The sequence below is a fragment of the Bombina bombina genome, chromosome 1 (genome assembly GCF_027579735.1).
Source record: "Bombina bombina isolate aBomBom1 chromosome 1, aBomBom1.pri, whole genome shotgun sequence".
NCBI classification, from domain to species: domain Eukaryota; kingdom Metazoa; phylum Chordata; class Amphibia; order Anura; family Bombinatoridae; genus Bombina; species Bombina bombina.
In genome coordinates this window covers 1,114,183,257-1,114,202,699 of record NC_069499.1, presented here as the reverse complement: position 1 = coordinate 1,114,202,699, position 19,443 = coordinate 1,114,183,257, and the positions used below count along the sequence as shown (strand labels likewise).

At 38.4% G+C, this 19,443-nt stretch overlaps 1 protein-coding gene across 2 annotated transcripts in view; it reads left to right on the top strand.

Moving 5' to 3' along the window:
* The window catches only part of CWC25 (CWC25 spliceosome associated protein homolog), a 117,236-nt gene that overhangs the window by 10,852 nt on the left and 86,941 nt on the right, over positions 1 to 19,443 (top strand). For both annotated transcript variants that reach the window (XM_053697820.1, XM_053697812.1), the window contains exon 4: positions 1,912 to 1,981. In XM_053697820.1, the coding sequence (XP_053553795.1) occupies positions 1,912 to 1,981 (70 nt within the window). The remainder of the gene's footprint in view (positions 1 to 1,911; positions 1,982 to 19,443) is intronic.

The following is a 19,443-nucleotide window of genomic DNA, read 5'->3' as shown; positions in this document are numbered from 1 at the left end:
CCCCGCGCTCTAGCTGACCACTTCAAATGTAATTTTTTTGCGTGAGCTGTTGGTTTGAACTGTTCTTCAATCGGCACTCTAGCTAAAAAAAATTGTGTTAGTGCCGTATGGCTAGAGTGCTGATTGGAGAACAGTTCAAAGCGTCGGCACACAAAAAAAATTAAAAAAATTACTTTTAAAGTGGGTGGCTGGAGTGCAGGGTATTAGAATTCAATTGCTATATTAAAAAGTAAGTTATAGCGTATCTTCATTGGATGAATTAAAGTCCATCTAAAATATTGTTTCTATTCTGGATCTGATTATACAAATTGGAAACATTACTGTCAGTTTAATATTTATTATGTGTGTGTGTGTGTTATTTTGTAATATTATATTTAAAGCCCTGAAATGATTGCTGTAAATGTAAAAACAGCAATATAAAATAGTTTTTATGCTTGTGTGGCATGTCCATATACATCAATAAGGCAGTGCGGAGTTCTGTTTATCAGTCTGTGGGCAGTCATTTTTTTTCTTTTCTGTATTTAAAAAGGACATTGAAACTTTTTTTTTTTAAATGCACACATACATACCCTTCCTGTTAGCTTCAATAATAAAAAGCCCAGCATGGAAAAAAAAAATATATTTTTATTTATTTTTATTAAACAGGACAAAATATTCATATAAACATCTGACGTCATCAACATTCCAGTAACGTTTTCACATTTGTATACTTATGTTAACATGGTAAAAGAACATAATGTAAAAACAAAGTGAAAATAAACAAAGAACAAAAGTAACCCTTGCATCGAAAAGGGTAGATTTACCATTCTTATGCTTGTAGCAGTATGAGTCTCAAGGTAGTCCTTAAAGGGACAGTATACTGTAAAATAGTTTTCCCTTAATGTGTTTACAATTGCTTTTTTTACCAACTGTGGAGTAAAAAATGTATGAACATTAGCTTTTTAAGGTTTATTTGTGAATATTAAAGCTCTGATTTTGTGTATTGAAGCCACAACCTAATAAAATGGGTTGAGCTTGTAGGTGTAATCATATCTCATTACTTTATCACATTGTGTACATATACCTGCTTCTTTATCTTATATCTGTCCATAAAACAATCACCAGTACTTGGAGAGAACAATGGAAAATCAACATTGTATTACCTTATCTCTGCTATATCCTACTGGGAGTATAATTTCTTCTGCTGGCTGTGTTTACAAAGCTTATCTATAGCTGGGACCTGCGGCCACAAACTTTCAGAATAGGTGGGGATACCACATGCTAAATCAACTATTTCAAATGCCTATATAAGGGTAAAGGATCTACTTTTAAACAATTTAATACACTCCAGCAGGTAAAGTGGATCATTGGGAACAAATTAAAGGGGAGAAGATTTTTGAGTAAACTGTCCCTTTAATGGTCTGTTCGTTGTATTACATTATCGATTTGACTGTAATAGAAGGTCCATGGTACGGCAATAGACCTTTGCGAGATTTCTTTATTGTTGACCATCATGCTGTCTAAAGAGTGAGAAGGCTGAAAGGTGAAAAAATATTTTTAACGTGTCACTGCTCTTTTATATGCAGGAAAGCAATTTTTTACAATTCACTGTACTGACCCTTTAAGAAATTAAATGAACAGCAAACTACTCGCACACACTGTACACAGTATTACAGTGATGTATTGTAAATGTAGGTGGCAAAAACTCTTCTGCAAATCTTTTGTTTTCAGCTAAGAAACCTATGAAACCACTTCCTCCATAGTGATTACATGATACAGCACAAAACAAGAGCTATCTGTAATTGGTTCCTCTTTCTACCTCATTGTTTTGTTGAATATAGATTTTAGTTATGTTTAAAATGGAAGCGGATTGCTGTTTTCTATGACGTGGCTGCAATATATGATAATATAAGTTAACGATCTTGTCTCAAGGAAAAAGGAAGATGAACAGAAGAGAGAATTCCTCAAGAACCCAGTGAAGATGAAGATGATCAGAGAAATGGTGAGTAGTCACTCTGTACTTTATTTGTATAATTTGTTAGTTTAGTTTTAGAATAAGTGCTTTTGTAAAAGTATAGGTCTATCAGAGTCTTAAAGGGACTTGAAACCTCCATTTTTGTCCTTTCATGATTCAGATAGAACATACAATTTTAAACAACTTTCCAATTCACTTATCAAATTTTCTTCAGTCTTGTGGTATCGTTTGTTGAAAAAGCAGCTATGCATTACTGGGAGCTAGCTGAATACATCTGGTGAGGCTTGTATGTGTAGCCACTGATCAGCAGCTAACTAAGCTAAATAGTGCATTGCTGCTCCTGAGCCTACCTAGGTATGCTTTTCCACAAAGGGTATGAAGCAAATTATAAGGTATATTTAGTAGTAGTTTTTTTTTTTTTTCTCTAAACTGCATGGTCTTTCTGAAAATATAATTTTTACTTTATTATCCCTTTAAGGGACAGGAAGTAAGAGTGAACAGTGTGAGTTGGATGAGGAGATGATAGCTAAAACGCATGTTAAAGTGGGAAAACACAGTGCATGTTGTTTTATAAATGACTGGTATTAGGTTGAATTTTTCTTAACCATGGCCTTGATTAGTAGACTTACTTGTTTATCTCCTCTTATCCCCTTATTCATCAAACATTTTATATAAATAGTGTTTAATGTCCCCTTAAAGGGAAAGAGAGGTCAACTTTGAAAAGTGCATGGGTGCATTTTAGCTTGAAATATATTCATTTTTGCAATATACTTCCATTAGCAGAAATGCGTCAAATAAAAGTTTATTATAGTTTTTCTGCGGCATACACACATATCCTGTGAGGGTCTGTGCACCTATATTCAAACACCATGACTGTTTAGAGAGGTGTCGGTGTATTGTTTATCAAAACCTAATTTGTGTCATACAAGCTACTGCTGACACTCTGAAAAGGGGGTGTTTGATTACAGGTGTATGGACCCTCACAGGATATGTGCATATGCCGCTAAAAAAACAATAATATTTATTAGAAGCATTTTTGCTTATGGAAGTATATTGCAAATCTACTTCTATTTCAAATTGAAATGCACCTATGCACATTCCATTTTTGAAATCCCTGTAAAAATGTGTTTTGCAGAAGTATATTCTGTACTGCTACAATGGCCTAAAAAAGGCTAATTCAGCAGAAGAATATTAGTCTTTGTGTTAAACAATGATCAGATTTGTGTACAAGCTTTTTTTTTTTTATTTGTATTATGCTTAAAGGGACAGTGTGCTGTAAAATGTGTTTCCCCTTTAAAGTGCCATAAAACATGTTGAGATTTGTGCATATTCTAAAAAGGCTAATTAAGTAAAAAATAGTTTGCATGATTAAAAAAAAAAAAAAAAAAATTGCTGGCAAGTATTTTAAAATAATTTTTCAAAATAATCTAAATGACTTAAAAAGCTGTGCTTTCTGGAGTAGTCTGATCCACCCACCTTATCAGTGTTTATCTTCAGAAACACAGACATTGTATTTTAACGGAGTTCATAGCAGCTTATTTGCTTCTAGGCATGCTCCAGCAGATGAGTGTTAAAGTCTTGTATTCAACCAAATCAAAGGTGGATATATATGCAGCCATAAAAGGAAATGTGTCGGGGGAGTTAGAGCTGTACATTTCGGACACTTAACACTTTTTTTTTTTTTTTTTTTTTTTTTATGGCGAGGCACTGCAGTATAAATTTGCAGGTAAAGTAATTAAAGTACATATTATTATATTTGGTCTCTGTCCAAACTTGTTTTATGTCCCTTTTATGCGTTTCCAATTATTCATCTTACCTTTTTGAGTATATTAAAGTGTTAACAAATGCATATTCTACCTTTTATTTTGCCATTTGAAATAGTTGTTTTTGCCGGTTGCATCCCCACTTATACTATATGTAATTTCTTATGCTTGGTATGTTTATAGCTTTTCTATACCCAATACTTAATTATTGAAATTTTCAGTACAAGTGGGGATACAACTGGCAAAAACAGCTATTTTAAATGGCAAAATAAAGATAGATCTGTTTGTAACAATTTAATATACTCCAACAGGTAAGTTGGATCAATCGGAACACATTTAAGGGGAAACTAATTTTACAGCCAAGGCGGTGTAGTACTTGCTTGTGTCAATTAAATGGTTGAATTGCAAATAGTGAAACCACATTGTGAAAAAAAAAATTGCCCAGAGTTTCTAGGGAAGGCTTAAAGGAAGACTAAACACAGTGGAATAGCATAATAAAAAGACGAGTAGTAGATTTTCTTTTCTGACAAATTTCAAAATTAGTTAGATTTTCATTCCCAATGCATCATGTGAAAGCCATACACCAATCGCATAATGCATATATTTATATTCTCTTAATTCTTGCACATGCTCAGAAGGAAATATTGTCTCAGAAAGTTTGCCTATAAAAAGATTGTGCACATATGGATAATGGAAGTGAATTGGAAAGTTGTTCAAAAATGGTGTGCGCTGATTCATGAAAGTTTAATTTTGACTTTACAACATTCCTTTTATCTCTACGTTTTTAGAGTTCTCCAAAACCGCATATTTGGGGATTAAGGAATGCATATCTGTAATTTATCTAAGTATATATGAAAAATCTGGAGGAAACTCATGGTTTCCCAGGAGTGGTGTCAATGGCGATAGGACTGAAGATATAGCAGACTTTTTTTTATATATATATAATTGTAGACCTCAATTGTAAATTTACATTAGTGTTGGGAAAATGATTGATACTAGAATAATTAACAACATTATTGGACAGCCAACATTGACTACTTAAATTGGGTATTCTAGATAATCCATGTTCCAATTGAATTAATCTCTTATTCTTTTGATTACACCATTCTGTCTGTGTGGCTGCATTGAACTGAGCACTTTTGTGATTTTGCCGTTTACGTTATTGAAGACCTTCGGTGCAGCAGTTGGTTAGCCCGTGGGATCCAAGTGGAGCTCAGAGAGAAACTGTATGAATGGCCAGTTTAGAGCTCACAGAATTTTCGCGAGGCAGTTAACACAATGTTGGCTGTGCGTTCAGCCAAAAGAATTCTGCATCCAGGTGGATTCCGAAAATGGCAGGGTGGTGAAAGAATCCACCTGCGGTGGATTCTTTCACCACCCTGCCATTTTCGGAATCCACTGGGATGCAGCGAAGGCAAACTGAGCATTACAAAATAATTAAATAACCGCCCGCAATAAGTATTTAAAAAACCCAAAAAACTAACTGTCCGTAATAAGTATTTTTTTAAAAAAAAAAACCAAACAAACCGCAAGTATTAAGAAAAAACGAAAAAAAAATACCCAATAAAATTATTAACCCCTAAATCCGCCAACCACAACATCGCAAACTACCTAATACATCTATTAACCCCTAATCCGCCAACCCCCCACAACACATTAAAGCTAATTTAATGACTAAGCCCCCTAACCTAATACCCTCTAACCCCATATTACATAAAAAAAACACTACATTACAATTAAAAAAAAATAAAAAAAAATATGACATTACATTAATCTAAAATTACAGAAAATAAAAAGTCTTTACATTAAAAATAAACAGTCCCCCCTAACAGTAAAACCCTCACCCACCAAACCCCCCCAAAAAAACAAAAAAAAACCTAACACTAATAAACCTAAACTAACCATTGCACCTAAAGGGGCATTTACATGGGCATTGCCCTTAAAAGGGCATTCAGCTCTTTTTCACTGCCCTTAAAAGGGTTTTCAGCTCTTTTACAAATTGCCCAATAAACCCTAATCTAAAAAAACAAAAACCCACAAAAATAAAAAAAAACTAACACTAAAGCCCCAAATAGGTACTCACGGTTTCAGAAGTCCGTCAGGGAAGGTCTTCTTCAAGACAGGTCCATCATCTTCATCCACAGCAAAGGCAGTGCAGAGCGGAGGTCCGGAGCGGTCTTCCCAGATGTGGCGCTCCTCGATGGCGGTGGTCCTCGGCGAAGGCGCGGAGGTTCCTCTTTTTACCTTGCATTCCTATTTGCTGAAATTGTCAAAATCAGCCAGTAGGATGAGAGCTACTGAAATCTTATTGGCTGATTTTGAACAGCCAATAGGATTTCAGTAGCTCTAATCCTATTAGCTGTTTTGAAAAATTTAGCCAAGAGGAATGCAAGGAATCCCAAATTGATTGCGGTACCTTGCATTCAATATTCAGTATACGACACACATCGAATAAAGAGGAGCCTACATGCAGCCAAGAACTGCTGCCACAGATGACACCCGCAGAGGATCGCCACATATGGGAAGACCGCTCCGGACATCCGCTCTGTGCCGCCTTCGCTGTGGATGAAGAAGACCTCCGCCGAACATCTGAAACCGTGAGTACCTATTTGGGGCTTTAGTCTTAGGGTTTTTTTTTTTAATAATTTAAAAAAAAAAAAAAAAAATTAGGGTTCATTGGGCAATTTCAAAAGAGCTGAATGCCCTTTAAAGGGCAATGCCCATACAAATGCCCCTTTAGAGGCAATGGGTTGTTTAGGTTTATTAGTGTTAGGTTTTTGTTATTTTGGTGGGTGGGGGGTTTTACTTTGTTTTATTTTTAATGTAAAAGATCTGATTTATTTAGGGCAATGCCCTACAAAAAGCCCTTTTAAGGGCTATTGGTAGTTTAGTATTAGATTAGGGGGTGTTTTTATTTTGGGGGATTTTTATTTTTATAGGGGTATTAGTTTAGGTTTCATTTTATTATTTTGGATAGCTTTGTTTATTTTTTTTTTCTGTATTTTTACTTTTTGTAACTTGGGGGTTTGCAAAGAAAATAGTAGTCCCAGCACTGCTTAATCAAAGTGAATCCTTTTATTGAGGTGTAGAGGATAAAACACAGCAACGTTTCGGGGCTACATAACTTTTTTTTTTTTTTATACTCACACAAGTTGAGTTAATCCTTCTTAGAATAACACTACACTTGCAATCATAATTCAATATAAGCTGGTAACTATTATACAGCAAGAAATTTAACACATTTTATTTGTGCTGCTCAAAATTATTCAACCATTGTACTTCCTTACTGCAAAGGCTCCAACTATTACTTACAGTGGGGAAAAAAAGTATTTAGTCAGCCACCAATTGTGCAAGTTCTCCCTCTTAAGAAGATGAGAGAGGCCTGTAATTTTCATCATAGTTATACCTCAACTATGAGAGAAAAAATGTAGAAACAAATCCAGACAATCACATTGTCTGATTTGGAAAGACTTTATTTGCAAATTATGGTGGAAAATAAGTATTTGGTCAATATCAAAAGTAATGACAGAGGTCAAAGTTTTCTGTAAGTCTCATGGTTGTCACACACTGTTGCTGGTATATTGGTTGCTGGTATGTTGGCCCATTCCTGCATGCAGATCTCCTCTAGAGCAGTGATGTTTAGTGCTGTCGCTGGGCAACACAGACTTTTAACTCCCTCCAAAGGTTTTCTATGGGGTTGAGATCTTGAGACTGGCTAGGCCACTCCAGTACCTTGAAATGCTTCTTACGAAGCCACTCCTTCGTTGCCCGGGCGGTGTGTTTGGGATCATTGTTATGCTGAAAGACCCAGCCACGTTTCATCTTCATTGCCCTTGCTGATGGAAGGAGGTTTGCACTCAAAATCTCACGATACATGGCCCCATTTATTCTTTCATGTACATGGATCAGTCGTCCTGTTCCCTTTGCAGAGAAACAGCCCCAAAGCATGATGTTGCCACCCCCATGCTTCACAGTAGGTATGGTGTTCTTTGGTTGCAACTCAGAATTCTCTCTCCTCCAAACACGACGAGTTGTGTTTCTACCAAACAGTTCTACTTTGGTTTAATCTGACCATATGACATTCCCCCAATCCGCTTTTGGATCATCCAAATGCTCTCTAGCATACTTCAGATGGGTCCGGACATGTACTGGCTTAAGCAGGGGGACACGTCTGACACTGCAGGATCTGAGTCCCTGGCGGCGTAGTGTGTTACTGATGGTAGCCTGTGTTACGTTGGTCCCAGCTCTCTGCAGGTCATTCACTAGGTCCCCCCTTGTGGTTTTGGGATGTTTGCTCACCGTTCTTGTAATCATTTTGACCCCATGGGGTGAGATCTTGTGTGGAGCCCCAGATCGAGGGAGATTATCAGTGGTCTTGTATGTCTTCCATTTTCTAATTATTGCTCCTACAGTTGATTTCTTCACACCAAGCTGCTTGCCTATTGCAGATTGTCTTCCCAGCCTGGTGCAGGTCTACAATTTTGTTTCTGGTGTCCTTCGACAGCTCTTTGGTCTTCACCATAGTGGAGTTTGGAGTGTGACTGTTTGAGGTTGTGGACAGGTGTCTTTTATACTGTACTGATAACAAGTTCAAACAGGAGTCTCTTAAAGAAGAAGATACAGGTCTATGAGAGCCAGAAATCTTGCTTGTTTGTAGATGACCAAATACTTATTTTCCACCATATTATGCAAATAAATTATTTCCAAATCAGACAATGTGATTGTCTGGATTTGTTTCCACATTTTGTCTCTCATAGTTGAGGTATACCTGTGATGAGAATTACAGGCCTCTCTCATCTTCTTAAGTGGGAAAACTTGCACAATTGGTGGCTGACTAAATACTTTTTTGCCCCACTGTATATTTTAATTCTAGGAATGGCAGAGGCTGATCTACCGCCAGCATTTTAGTATTAACTTTACCCATTTTTTTTTATATTTTTCTAACAAAGTTTGATGTTTTAATTATGTTATCTCCTGTTTACATAGCTTTTCTGAAGAGCATACAAACATATTTTTAGTATTGGTTTTGGCAAACAAATGCAACTATTTCAAATTAAAAATAAAGGTAAAGTGGTTGTTTGCAAATGATTTAATATACTCCAGCAGATAAAATAGATAATTGGAAACACATTAAAGGGCAGTTCTCCCATGTAACATATGCATTTGTAGATCACACTGACAAACTTCACAAACAAGTAGACCCTGTATTACTAAAGTATAGGCATTCCTGCCCCAACTCAACAACCTTGACTACTGTGATAAGTTTAAGAAAAATACATTTCTTATGTCTATTTGTGTGTTTACAAATCCAAGTGTAAGAACATGTGATATTTTGTTTATATTGCTTTTAAAGATTAATCCTAAGTGAGTTCAGGAGTATGCACATATCTTTAGTCATCTGGCAGCAGTGTTTGTAACAAATTTGTCAAGCCCTGTTCTATAGAAATACAGCAGACGTGTCATATAATTACAAGATGGTTACTGTTATGGGGAATAAATATATAATATTGCTCTGTATAAAGATTTATACCAGAACCCTCATATTTCAATTAACTTTCACACCTTCACATTTTTAAGCTATTGTTATTTTTCTTTTTATTGCAGAGTAGTAATATCCCTATAACATTAAAGGGATACGAAACCCATTTTTTTTTCCTTTTCAAAGGTTCAAATAGAGCATGTGATTTTAAACAACTTTCTAATTTACTTCCATTATCAATTTTTCTTCGTTTTCTTTGTGTCTTTTGTTGAAAAGTAGGGACGTATGCTTAGGAGCCGGCCCATTTCTGGAGAACTAAATGTTATCCATTTGCTACATTTGCAAGAGCACTAGATTGCCACACTATTTCCTGTCATGTAGTGTTCCAGATGCATACCTAGGTATCTCTGCTCTGTCTGAATCACAAAAGAACATTTTTGGGTTTCATATCCCTTTTACGCAAAACACGATCCATAATTCCGATTATCCTAACTGGTGAAGGTATAATCTAGATTTTATTAAAGACACAGATACGAGTATTTTGCTTATCTTTTTTTTACTACTCATATGCAGCATTTAAAAGTAATGATACAGAAGTAAATTAATCAATGATTAAAACAATAAGGATAACACAGAGTTAACATAAGTAACCAATGAAATGGATGCTTTGGAAAACACAGAGAAAAAGGACCAATAAGATGAGTCATAGCGTCCATAAACCTAAAAATAACAGATGAATTTTCCAACATGAGAAGAAGAACCAACAGAAGAATCAAAATCCATCCGGAAATGAATAAACTTCTTTTAATCCCATGTTGAAGAGATGTACGAAGAAAACAGGAATCCTTGAACCAGGAGAAGAAATTCTGCAGACTGTAATGACTTGATTGAAGCGAAGAATGAAGAGGAATGAAACCACCTTTAAATAGGTCTTCATAACTGGTTGGTAACTGAAAACAAGTACATTATTGAGTAAAACAAGGGAGGGTAGAATAACAAAGGGAGGGAAAATACTAGTCTCTGTGTCTTTTAAAAAAATCTAGATTATACCTTCACCAGTTAGGATAATTGAAATTTTATTACAAGACCAGAGACTCATATTTTGCTAGTTTTAAAGCAACTAACAAAATATATTATTAGCTGGATGATGAATGGGTTTGAAATAAAACTGTTTGAAAATAGAGTCTGAAGACCAATCTGCGGAAATTAAAATTTGTTGTAAAGGAGCAGCTTTGGATGCTGCTGGCAGAAAAATTTGAAATATCAATACCAGCCTCTTTCATAACCCACTTCACCCAGCGAGAAATAGAAGTATTAGTAACAGGAGCATGGGAGGAATAAAGGAGATAAAAAGTTGATTAGAAGAAGATCTTAAAAGAGAAGTTTTAGACTCATACTCTTTTTAAGACATTTAACAACACAAAGAGAAGGTTCAGAAGGCAAGTACGGATAAAATATGGAAGAAGAAAAAGTTTTTGTTCTGCGAGATAAGAAAAAAGTTACACCTTCAGAAAAGAAAAGTTTAGAATTAAAATCTAAAGCACCAACGTCCGAAACCCTGTGAAAAGAGAGAAGACATAATAAGGTAGTTAGTTGTTTTAAAGAAAGTAAGTTATTAGAGGGCCAAGATTTGTAAAGGGAAAAAATCTTTTCCACATCCCAGAAAAAAATTATTTTTAGGAATAGGGGGACGTTTAAGTCTAATGGCTTTTAAAAGTCTACAAATAAGGGGATGTTGACCGATAGGGAAATTATTGAATAAAACATGTTTGGCCGAAATAGCTGAACGATACAAATTGACAGATCTGTAAGCTAAACCTGATTCAAAAAGGGACGTCAAAAAGTTAATAATATGACATATCAGCTGAAAGGGGATCCAAGTTCCTAACCATGCACCAGCTAGACTACTTTGACCATGCATAAAAATAGGATTTTTGGGTGCCTGGAGCCCAAGATTCTCGCATGAGAGTCTTAGCTCCTTCAGAAAGGCCTTCGATAGGAGAGGAATCCCTGGAATTGACCAAGCGATGAGACAAAGGGAGTCTTGAAGAATGAGATTGTGAAAATCTCCTTCTGGATTGGTTAATAAATGTGGAAGATGAGGGAGAAGAATGGAAATTTGAAGGACATTTCCAGAAGAACAGGATACCATGGTTGAGTCGGCCAAAGGGGGGTTATTAAAAGAAGATAAATTTTGTCTCTGCGAACCGCTGAAATTGTTCTCGAAATCGAGAAGGGGGAAAAAAGCATATGCTCCTTGAGGAGGCCAAAGTTGGAGAAAAGCATCGATTGTCGCTGCTTCTGGATCTGGTCTCCAACTGAAGTAGGGAAGAATTTGGAAATTCAGACGAGATGCAAAAATATTGAGAATGAAAGGCCCTCTGAGGTGAGACAGAGAAAGGAAGATATCTCTATCGAGTCTCCAATTGCTGTAATCCACGAGAAAACAAGAGCCCCAATCCGCTGCTGTGTTTGAAAGACCTGGAATATATTCTGCTTTCACAGAAATATTCCCGTCTAGACACAGATGAATGAACTCTTTGGTAATATTGGAAAGATCTCTGGACTTCGTACCCCCCCAAGCGGTTTAGATATCGAACTGCAGAGATATTGTCCATGTGGAGTAAAATGTTAAAAGGAGAAGAATTCTTCACAAAACTCTTGACAGCGAAAGATCCTGCTAGAAATTCTAAGCAATTTATATGGAACCGTTTCTCCTCCAGAGACCAGTTTCCTCCTGTGATGGAGGGACCGCAACGAGCACCCCAGCCGGACCTGCTGGCATCTGATTCGATTACAAGATCTGGAGCATTGCCGAAAATAGCTCCATAAGAGCCAACAGGAGAGTTCCTCCTTGGCCTCTGAAGAAAGTTGGATTAAATGAAAGTAAGAAAACCCTTTCTGTAAATGGCAGATTTTGAGACGTAATTCCCGATAGTGAAGAGGAGCATGAGATATAGCCTGAATAGAGGATGAAAATAACCCCACTATTCTGGCTTTATTCCTGATAGGAGTGAATTGAGTTGAGAGAGTACAAGATATTTCTTTCTTGATATTTTTTATTTTGTCTGGAGGTAAACTGAGAGTAGCTTTGGAAGTATCTCTATGGTGAAACCTAGAAAGACCAGAGACTGAGTAGGAGTCAGGACTGATTTCTGTTTGTTTATGATAAAACCTATATTCTCTAGAAGATGAATGGTAAGAGATAATTGATTTTGAAGAGAAGTGAAATTCTGGTTCATAATCAGAATATCGTCCAGGCAAATAATTAGATGGACTCCTCTGAGTCTTAACCAGGCCATAACTGGTTTTAACAATTTTGTAAAAATCCAAGGAGCTGAATAAAGACCAAAATGAAGACAAGTAAAACTCCAAAATTGGTCTTTCCATGAAAGTTAGAAATTTCCGATGTTCCGGAGCAATCGGAACAGTCAGATAAGCATCTGTCAGATCCATGCAAATCAACCAATCGTTTTCTCTGAGGCAATCTCTTAGCAGATATATTCCCTGCATCTTGAAATGATTATGGGAAACAAAAGCGTTTAAATCTCTTAAATTTATGACAGGGCGGAATTGACCGTTTTATCTTTTTTACCAGAAAAAGATTGCTGAGGAAGAAATCTTGTGAAAAAACAAAATGTATGCTTACCTGATAAATTTATTTATTTCTTGACACGATGAGTCCACGGATCATCATTACTGTTGGGAATATCACTCCTGCCCAGCAGGAGGAGGCAAAGAGCACCACAGCAAAGCTGTTAAATATCACCTCCCTTCTATCCCACCCCAGTCATTCGACCAAAGTAAAGGAGAGAAAGGAAGCACCAAGGTGCAGAGGTGTCTGAAGTTTATAAAATACTAACAACCTGTCTAAATAACAGGGCAGGCCGTGGGCTCATCGTGTCAAGAAAGAAAGAAATTTATCAGGTAAGCATACATTTTGTTTTCTTTCTAATGACACAATGAGTCCACGTATCATCATTAATTACTGTTGGGAATCAATACCCAAGCTAGAGTACACAGATGATAAGGGAGGGACAAGACAGAAAACCTAAACTGAAGGCACCACTGCTTGAGGTCCTTTCTCCCAAAAGCAACCTCAGCCGAGGCTAAAAAGTCAAATTTATAGAAGTTTGAAAAAGAGTGAAGAGAGGACCAAGTTGCAGCCTTGCAAAACGGTTCCATAAAGGCTTCATTTTGAATGCACAGGAAGAGGAAACAAGAGCCGTTACTCCCTCGGAAGGCTGCTGTCCAGCAGTTTCATAGAGAAGTAGCCGTAGCTTTCTGCCCCGTACGTTAAACAGAAGACTGAAGCAAATCCTTAGTCGCCTGTAAATAGAATTTTAATGTACGAACCACATCCAGATTGTGTAGAAGCCGTTCCTCCTGAGAAGAAGGATTAGGACACAAGGAAGGAACAACATTCTCCTGATTTAATGTTCCGGTCTGAAACTACTTTAGGGAGAAACCCTAATTTAGTACGTAAAAAGGAGACTCGTACTGCAATACCGAGAGCTCTGAAAATCTACAAACAGATGAAATAGCGACAAGAAACGAAACTTTCCCAGATAACAACTTAATATCTAAGGAATGCATCGGCTCAAACGGAGCCCCTTGAAGAACTTTAAGAATTAAATTAAGACTCCAAGAAGGAGTAACTGGTTTGAATAAAGGGCTGAGCCTGATTAAGACCTGACAAAACGATTGTACGTCTGGGAGTCCGTCAGATGTTTATGTAACAAAATAGACAAGGCAGATATTTGACCCTTTAGGGAACTTGCCGATAATCCCTTCTCCAAATTTCTTGGAGAAAGGACAGAATTCTAGGAATCCGAACTCTACTCAAAGAGTAGCCCTTGGGTTCACACCAGTATAGATATTTACGCCATATCTTATGGTAAATCTTCCTAGTCACAGGTTTATGAGCCTGAATCATGGTCTCAATGACCGATTCTGAAAATCCACGCTTGGATAAAATTAAGCGTTCAATCTTGAAGCAGTCAGCTTCCGAGAAACTAGATTTGGATGAAATAAGGGTCCTTGAATTAGAAGGTCCTTCCTCAAAGAAAGTCTCCAAGGTGGAAGAGATGACATGTCCACCAGGTCTGCATACCAAATCCTGCGTGGCCACGCCGGTGTAAGGAGGATCACTGATGCCCTCTCCTGCTTGATTCGAGCAATGACCCGAGGTAGAAGAGCAAACGGAGGAAATAGGTATGCAAGACTGAAATTCCAAGGTACCGTCAGAGCGTCTATCAATACAGCCTGAGGGTTCCTTGACCTTGACCCGTACCACGGAAGCTTGGCATTTTGCCAAGAAGTCATGAGATCCAATTCCGACTGACCCCATTTGAGAATCAGGTTGGAAAACACTTCCGTATGGAGTTCCCACTTCCCCGGGTGAAAGGTCTGCTTAGGAAGTCTGCCTCCCAGAGGTCCACTCCTGGAATGTGGATCGTCGGATAGCAATTGTGGATTTCCGCCCACTGAATGATCTTGGCTACCTCTGTCATGGCCAAGGAACTCCGAGTTCCTCCCTGACGGGTTGAGTAAGCCACTGAAGTTATATTATCCGACTGGAACCTGATGAACCGGGCCGAAGCTAATTGAGGCCAGGCCAGGAGAGCATTGAAGATTGCTCTCAAATCCAGAATGTTTATGGGTAGAACAGACTCCTACCGAGTCTATGTTCCCTGAGCCTTTAAAGGGCCCCAAACTGCTCCCCATCCCAGAAGGCTGGCATATGTTTTCACAATCACCCAAGAAAATCTGCAAAAGCAGGTTCCCTGGGAGAGATGATCCTGAGACAACCATCAGTTGAGATCCCTTGTCTCCTGCTCCAGCTGTAATCGCGGAGACAGATCCACAATATCTCCGTTCCACTGCCTGAGCATGATTAACTGCAGAAGTCTGAGGTGGAAACGGGCGAACGGGATGATGTCCATTGCCGCTACCATCAGCCCGATTACCTCTATGCACTGAGACAGAGGAAAGGACTGAAGTGCTAGGCAAGAATTAAAAATTCCTTGATTTCCTGACTTCTGTCAGAAAAAAATATTGATAAGGAGTCTATTATGGATCCCAAGAAAAACTACCCTTGTAGTTAGAACTGAGGAACTCTTTTCCAAATTCACCTTCCATCCGAGAGTTGAGAAAATTCTGGGAGCTGTGGCAAGGCCGAACGTAAGAGCCCCGAGCTGGAAGTGTTTGTCTAGGAAGGCAAACCTTATAAAATTGTGATGGTCCTTGTGGATGGGAACCTGCAAGTAAGCGTCCTTTATATCCACCGTGGTCATATTAACTGACTCTCTTGGACCCAAGGAAGAATGGAACGAATAGTTTCCATCTTGATTAGTCTCATGAATAAAATTGGTCTGACAGTTCTCTCCTTCTTGGGAACCATGAACAGATTGGAATAGAATCCCAGACCTCGTTCCTGCTTTGGAACAGAAACTATTACTCCCATGTCAGAGGGGTTCCGTACAAGTGTAAGAACGCCTCTTTTTGTCTGGTCTGCAGAAAATCTTGAAGGCAGAACTTGCCCCTGGGAGGAAAAATCTTAAACTCCAGTTTGCATCTCGAAACCAAGCTTGAACGAAGAAGGAAAGCCTGCCCCCCACAAGATCCGGTCCCAGATCAGAGGCTGGCTCTTCATGCTGTCTGATTCAACAGCAGGCTTTTTGGATTGCTTTCCCCTGTTCCAAGACTGATTGGGTCTCCAGGAAGGCTTGGACTGCTCACACTTGGAAGAGAGAGTAGAAGGATTTTCCTTGAAAATTCGAAAGGAACTAAAATTACTCTGACGTCCTTTTTATTTCTATTATCCTGAGGGAGGGAATATCCCTTACCTCCCGTAATATCAGAGTTATCTCTATCAAACCAGGTCCAAACAAGGTCTTTCCTTTGTAAGGAATCGCCAAAAGTTTAATCTTATATGAGACATCTGCAGACCAGGATTTTTAACCATAACGCTCTGCGGGCCAATATAGGAAGCCTGAAATCTTAGCTCCCAGCTTAATAACCTGAAGGGAAGCATCTGTAATAAAGAAGTTGGTTAACTTCAAGGCCCTTATCAAGTCCTGGATTCTTTTCAAGGGGAGTGTCTGTCCGATAGAAATAGACAACACATCAAACCAGTATGCTGCCGCACTAGTGACGTTAACACTGCAGGAAGCCATTGTAAACCCTGGTGTACATACATTCTTTTGAGCGACCCCTCTAACTTCTTATCCATAGGATCTTTAAAGAAACAACTATCCTCTATGGGAATAGTAGTCCTCTGACTAGCGTGGAAATTGCCCCTTCCACCTATGGAACCATCAGCCAAGACTCCTTAATAGAGTCTGCTATATGAAACATCCATTAAAATTAGGAGATGGAGAAAAAGGGATACCCGGTTTCTCCATTCCTTAGCCATAATCTCTGTAGCCCTTTCTGGTACAGAAAACACTTCCACCATGGAGGGCACGTCAAAATACTTGTTTAGTTTTACTGTACTTTTTAGGATTGACTACGCCATTAGGGACGGAGTCATCCAGGGTAGCTAAAACCTCCTTAAGTAACAAACAGAGGTGTCCAAGCTTAAACCTGGAGGAAACAACTTCAGTATCCGATAAAGGCATTACACTGTCTGAGTCTGAAGTTTCCCCTTCAGATACTACCAAAGTATCTTCCGCTTCAGGCTTCTGGGAAGAAAAATTCGGAATAGCCACTACTGTATTAGCAACTTTTATTCCCTGATGGAAAACATTTCCTCTTGCGCTCTCCCTGCAGCATGGGAAAGGCAGACAATGCATCAGATACCGCCGGTGACATTAGAGAAGTGATGTCTTGCAAGGTAACTCCAGGTGGAGTTTGAGAGGAAGCGCAGGGCACTGCATGTGTGGGCGATAAAATTTGGGACTCTTGAGGAGACAGTTGCGGCATTATTGAACATTGTCATTAGACTCCTGAACAGCATCTGCCTTAGGAGTTGGCTCAGAAAAAAAGTCCCTATAATTTTAAAATTCTCTCAACACATGAGGAACAGAAAGGGATTTGTGGTTCCACATTGGCATCAAAAACATAAGGAACAAGTGACACTTTGCAGGGCCTCTTGGTCCATTCTGACTCACAATGGATGAATTATTCAAATAAACTTCTTAAATGTTTTAATAAAAATTAAAACGGAAAAAAAGTTAATGTCTCTTTAAATTTTAAAACTTAACTTTTTTTTTTATTTTTGTGTGTAGAAAAGGTTAATTAGGTTCACAAATACTACAGAACCCCTCTACACCTCAGCTTAACTCTGCTGAGGTGCCTATTAGCCCTTCTGACACCAGTTGCATCCTGTCAGTAAAAGATCCGGAACTCAGCTGTAGCGCTGTCTGGTCCTAACACATGTGTAAGCACTCTGGGGACTCTGCTCCGTTTCTTCCGATAACAGGAAGTGCAAAGAAAGTAGTGCGCAGCGCAAATTGGCGCCACACATAGCTCCGCCTATCATGGGTGTTTCAAAAGGCAATCTCCCGGTCGCCATGTTTATTGTAAAGTTAAGCCACCGGGAATTAAATAAACATTCTGACAATCCTCTTTATAACCCTTCTGTAACTTGCTAGGCAGCTGCTTAGCCAGTGCTATATGTGAACAGTAAACCACCTCATTCTGAGCCAATCTCCCCAGCCCCAGTGATTTAAGCCACCATGAGCAGTGAAAAACACCTCATCTTGAGTCTATCTCCTCAGCCCCAGTGCCTGCCTAAAAAGTGCTGTTATATAATCCCCTCCTTTTATTTATAGGAGGCTCTATGTCACAGGTAAATAAAGTGCTCCACTTCCTCTGAGATCTTTTATTTCCCAGACCCAGAATAAAAAGTCAGCACTTACCTTGTAAATCTGCCAGACAGCAAGGCAGCTCACCAGGTTTGAGAGGTCCTCTCCCTCACATAGCCCTGTGGAGAAAAGATAAAGCCTGAGTAATCTTACTTAGGCTATCGGGATTAGGGCAGCATGAATTATGTCCACAAGTTCCCATTGCTCTAAAGCCACCACTTCTCTACTGAAGAGACTGATGTGGACTATGGCTACACCCCAGAACAAAGCAGCACAATCTTGTACTACTTAAATAAAAAACTCTTGATTGAAGAATCTTTTACTAACACCTAACTTTACCACTTCCTTGCTCTAACGTAGGTAAAGAGAATGACTGGGGTGGGATAGAAGGGGGGTGATATTTAACAGCTTTGCTGTGGTGCTCTTTACCGCCTCCTGCTGGGCATGAGTGATCCGTGGACTCATCGTGTCATTAGAAAGAAATTAGAATATTGAATGGCTTGTTTTTGAAAAAGAGTTGAAATTTCTGTTTGAACCAGAATTTGATCTTCTTTTGAAAATTGAATAGGACGGGGTCTTAATATTTGAACGGGAGGGGAAGAAAATTCTATTAAAACACCTTGAATTGCTTGAAGAATCCAAGGATCTGAAGTTACAAAACTCCAATTTCGAGCAAAAAGTGAGAGTTTGCCACCAAGATTTCCTGGGAAAGAAGGAAGGGAAAAAGGAAAACTTACTTGCAGGGGGGAGAGATCTTGCCCTGGATCGTAGACCCCTTTGGAACCACGGTCTGGAACGAGTCGGGAAGAAATGGGATGTAGAGGGATCTTGAAAAGATCGCTGGAAGTGTTGCTGGAACTGTTGTTGATATTGGAATTGAAGTCTTGATTGGTAATTTGTGTGGCCAGGAAAGCGACCTCTGCCTTTCCCGTCCCTGTCAGAAAAACTGTTAGGGTGAAAAATCTTACAAACTGCAGTTATTGCCTTATTTAAATTAGAACAAGTGTTAATATAATTATTTAGATCTTTTAGAAAAATGTGCCCAAAAAGAAGACAATTAGAGTCAGAATCTAATTCATTGACGGCATTGTCACAAATTTTAGGGTCAATTTTACGTACAATATTTTTTCTACGTTCAATAATCATAGCTGTGTTAGTATTTCCTATGAAAGAAAGAATTCTTTGGACCCATTCTGTAACCAAATAAGGGTCAAGAGAGGAATTCTCAATAACAGCCTGTTCAGAAATTTCAAAGAGTTTTGAAATAGGGCCAACAGAATCTAAAAGTTTGTCTTGCAATGTTTTCCTTGCCCTATCCATGCCTTTCTAAACCTTATAACCAGGGGCCCTATACATTTAATAATTATTGGATCAATTTCATGAGTAATACAGGCATTGTTGGGAAGAAGGGGACGAGGGCATTCTGCTCTCATTTTT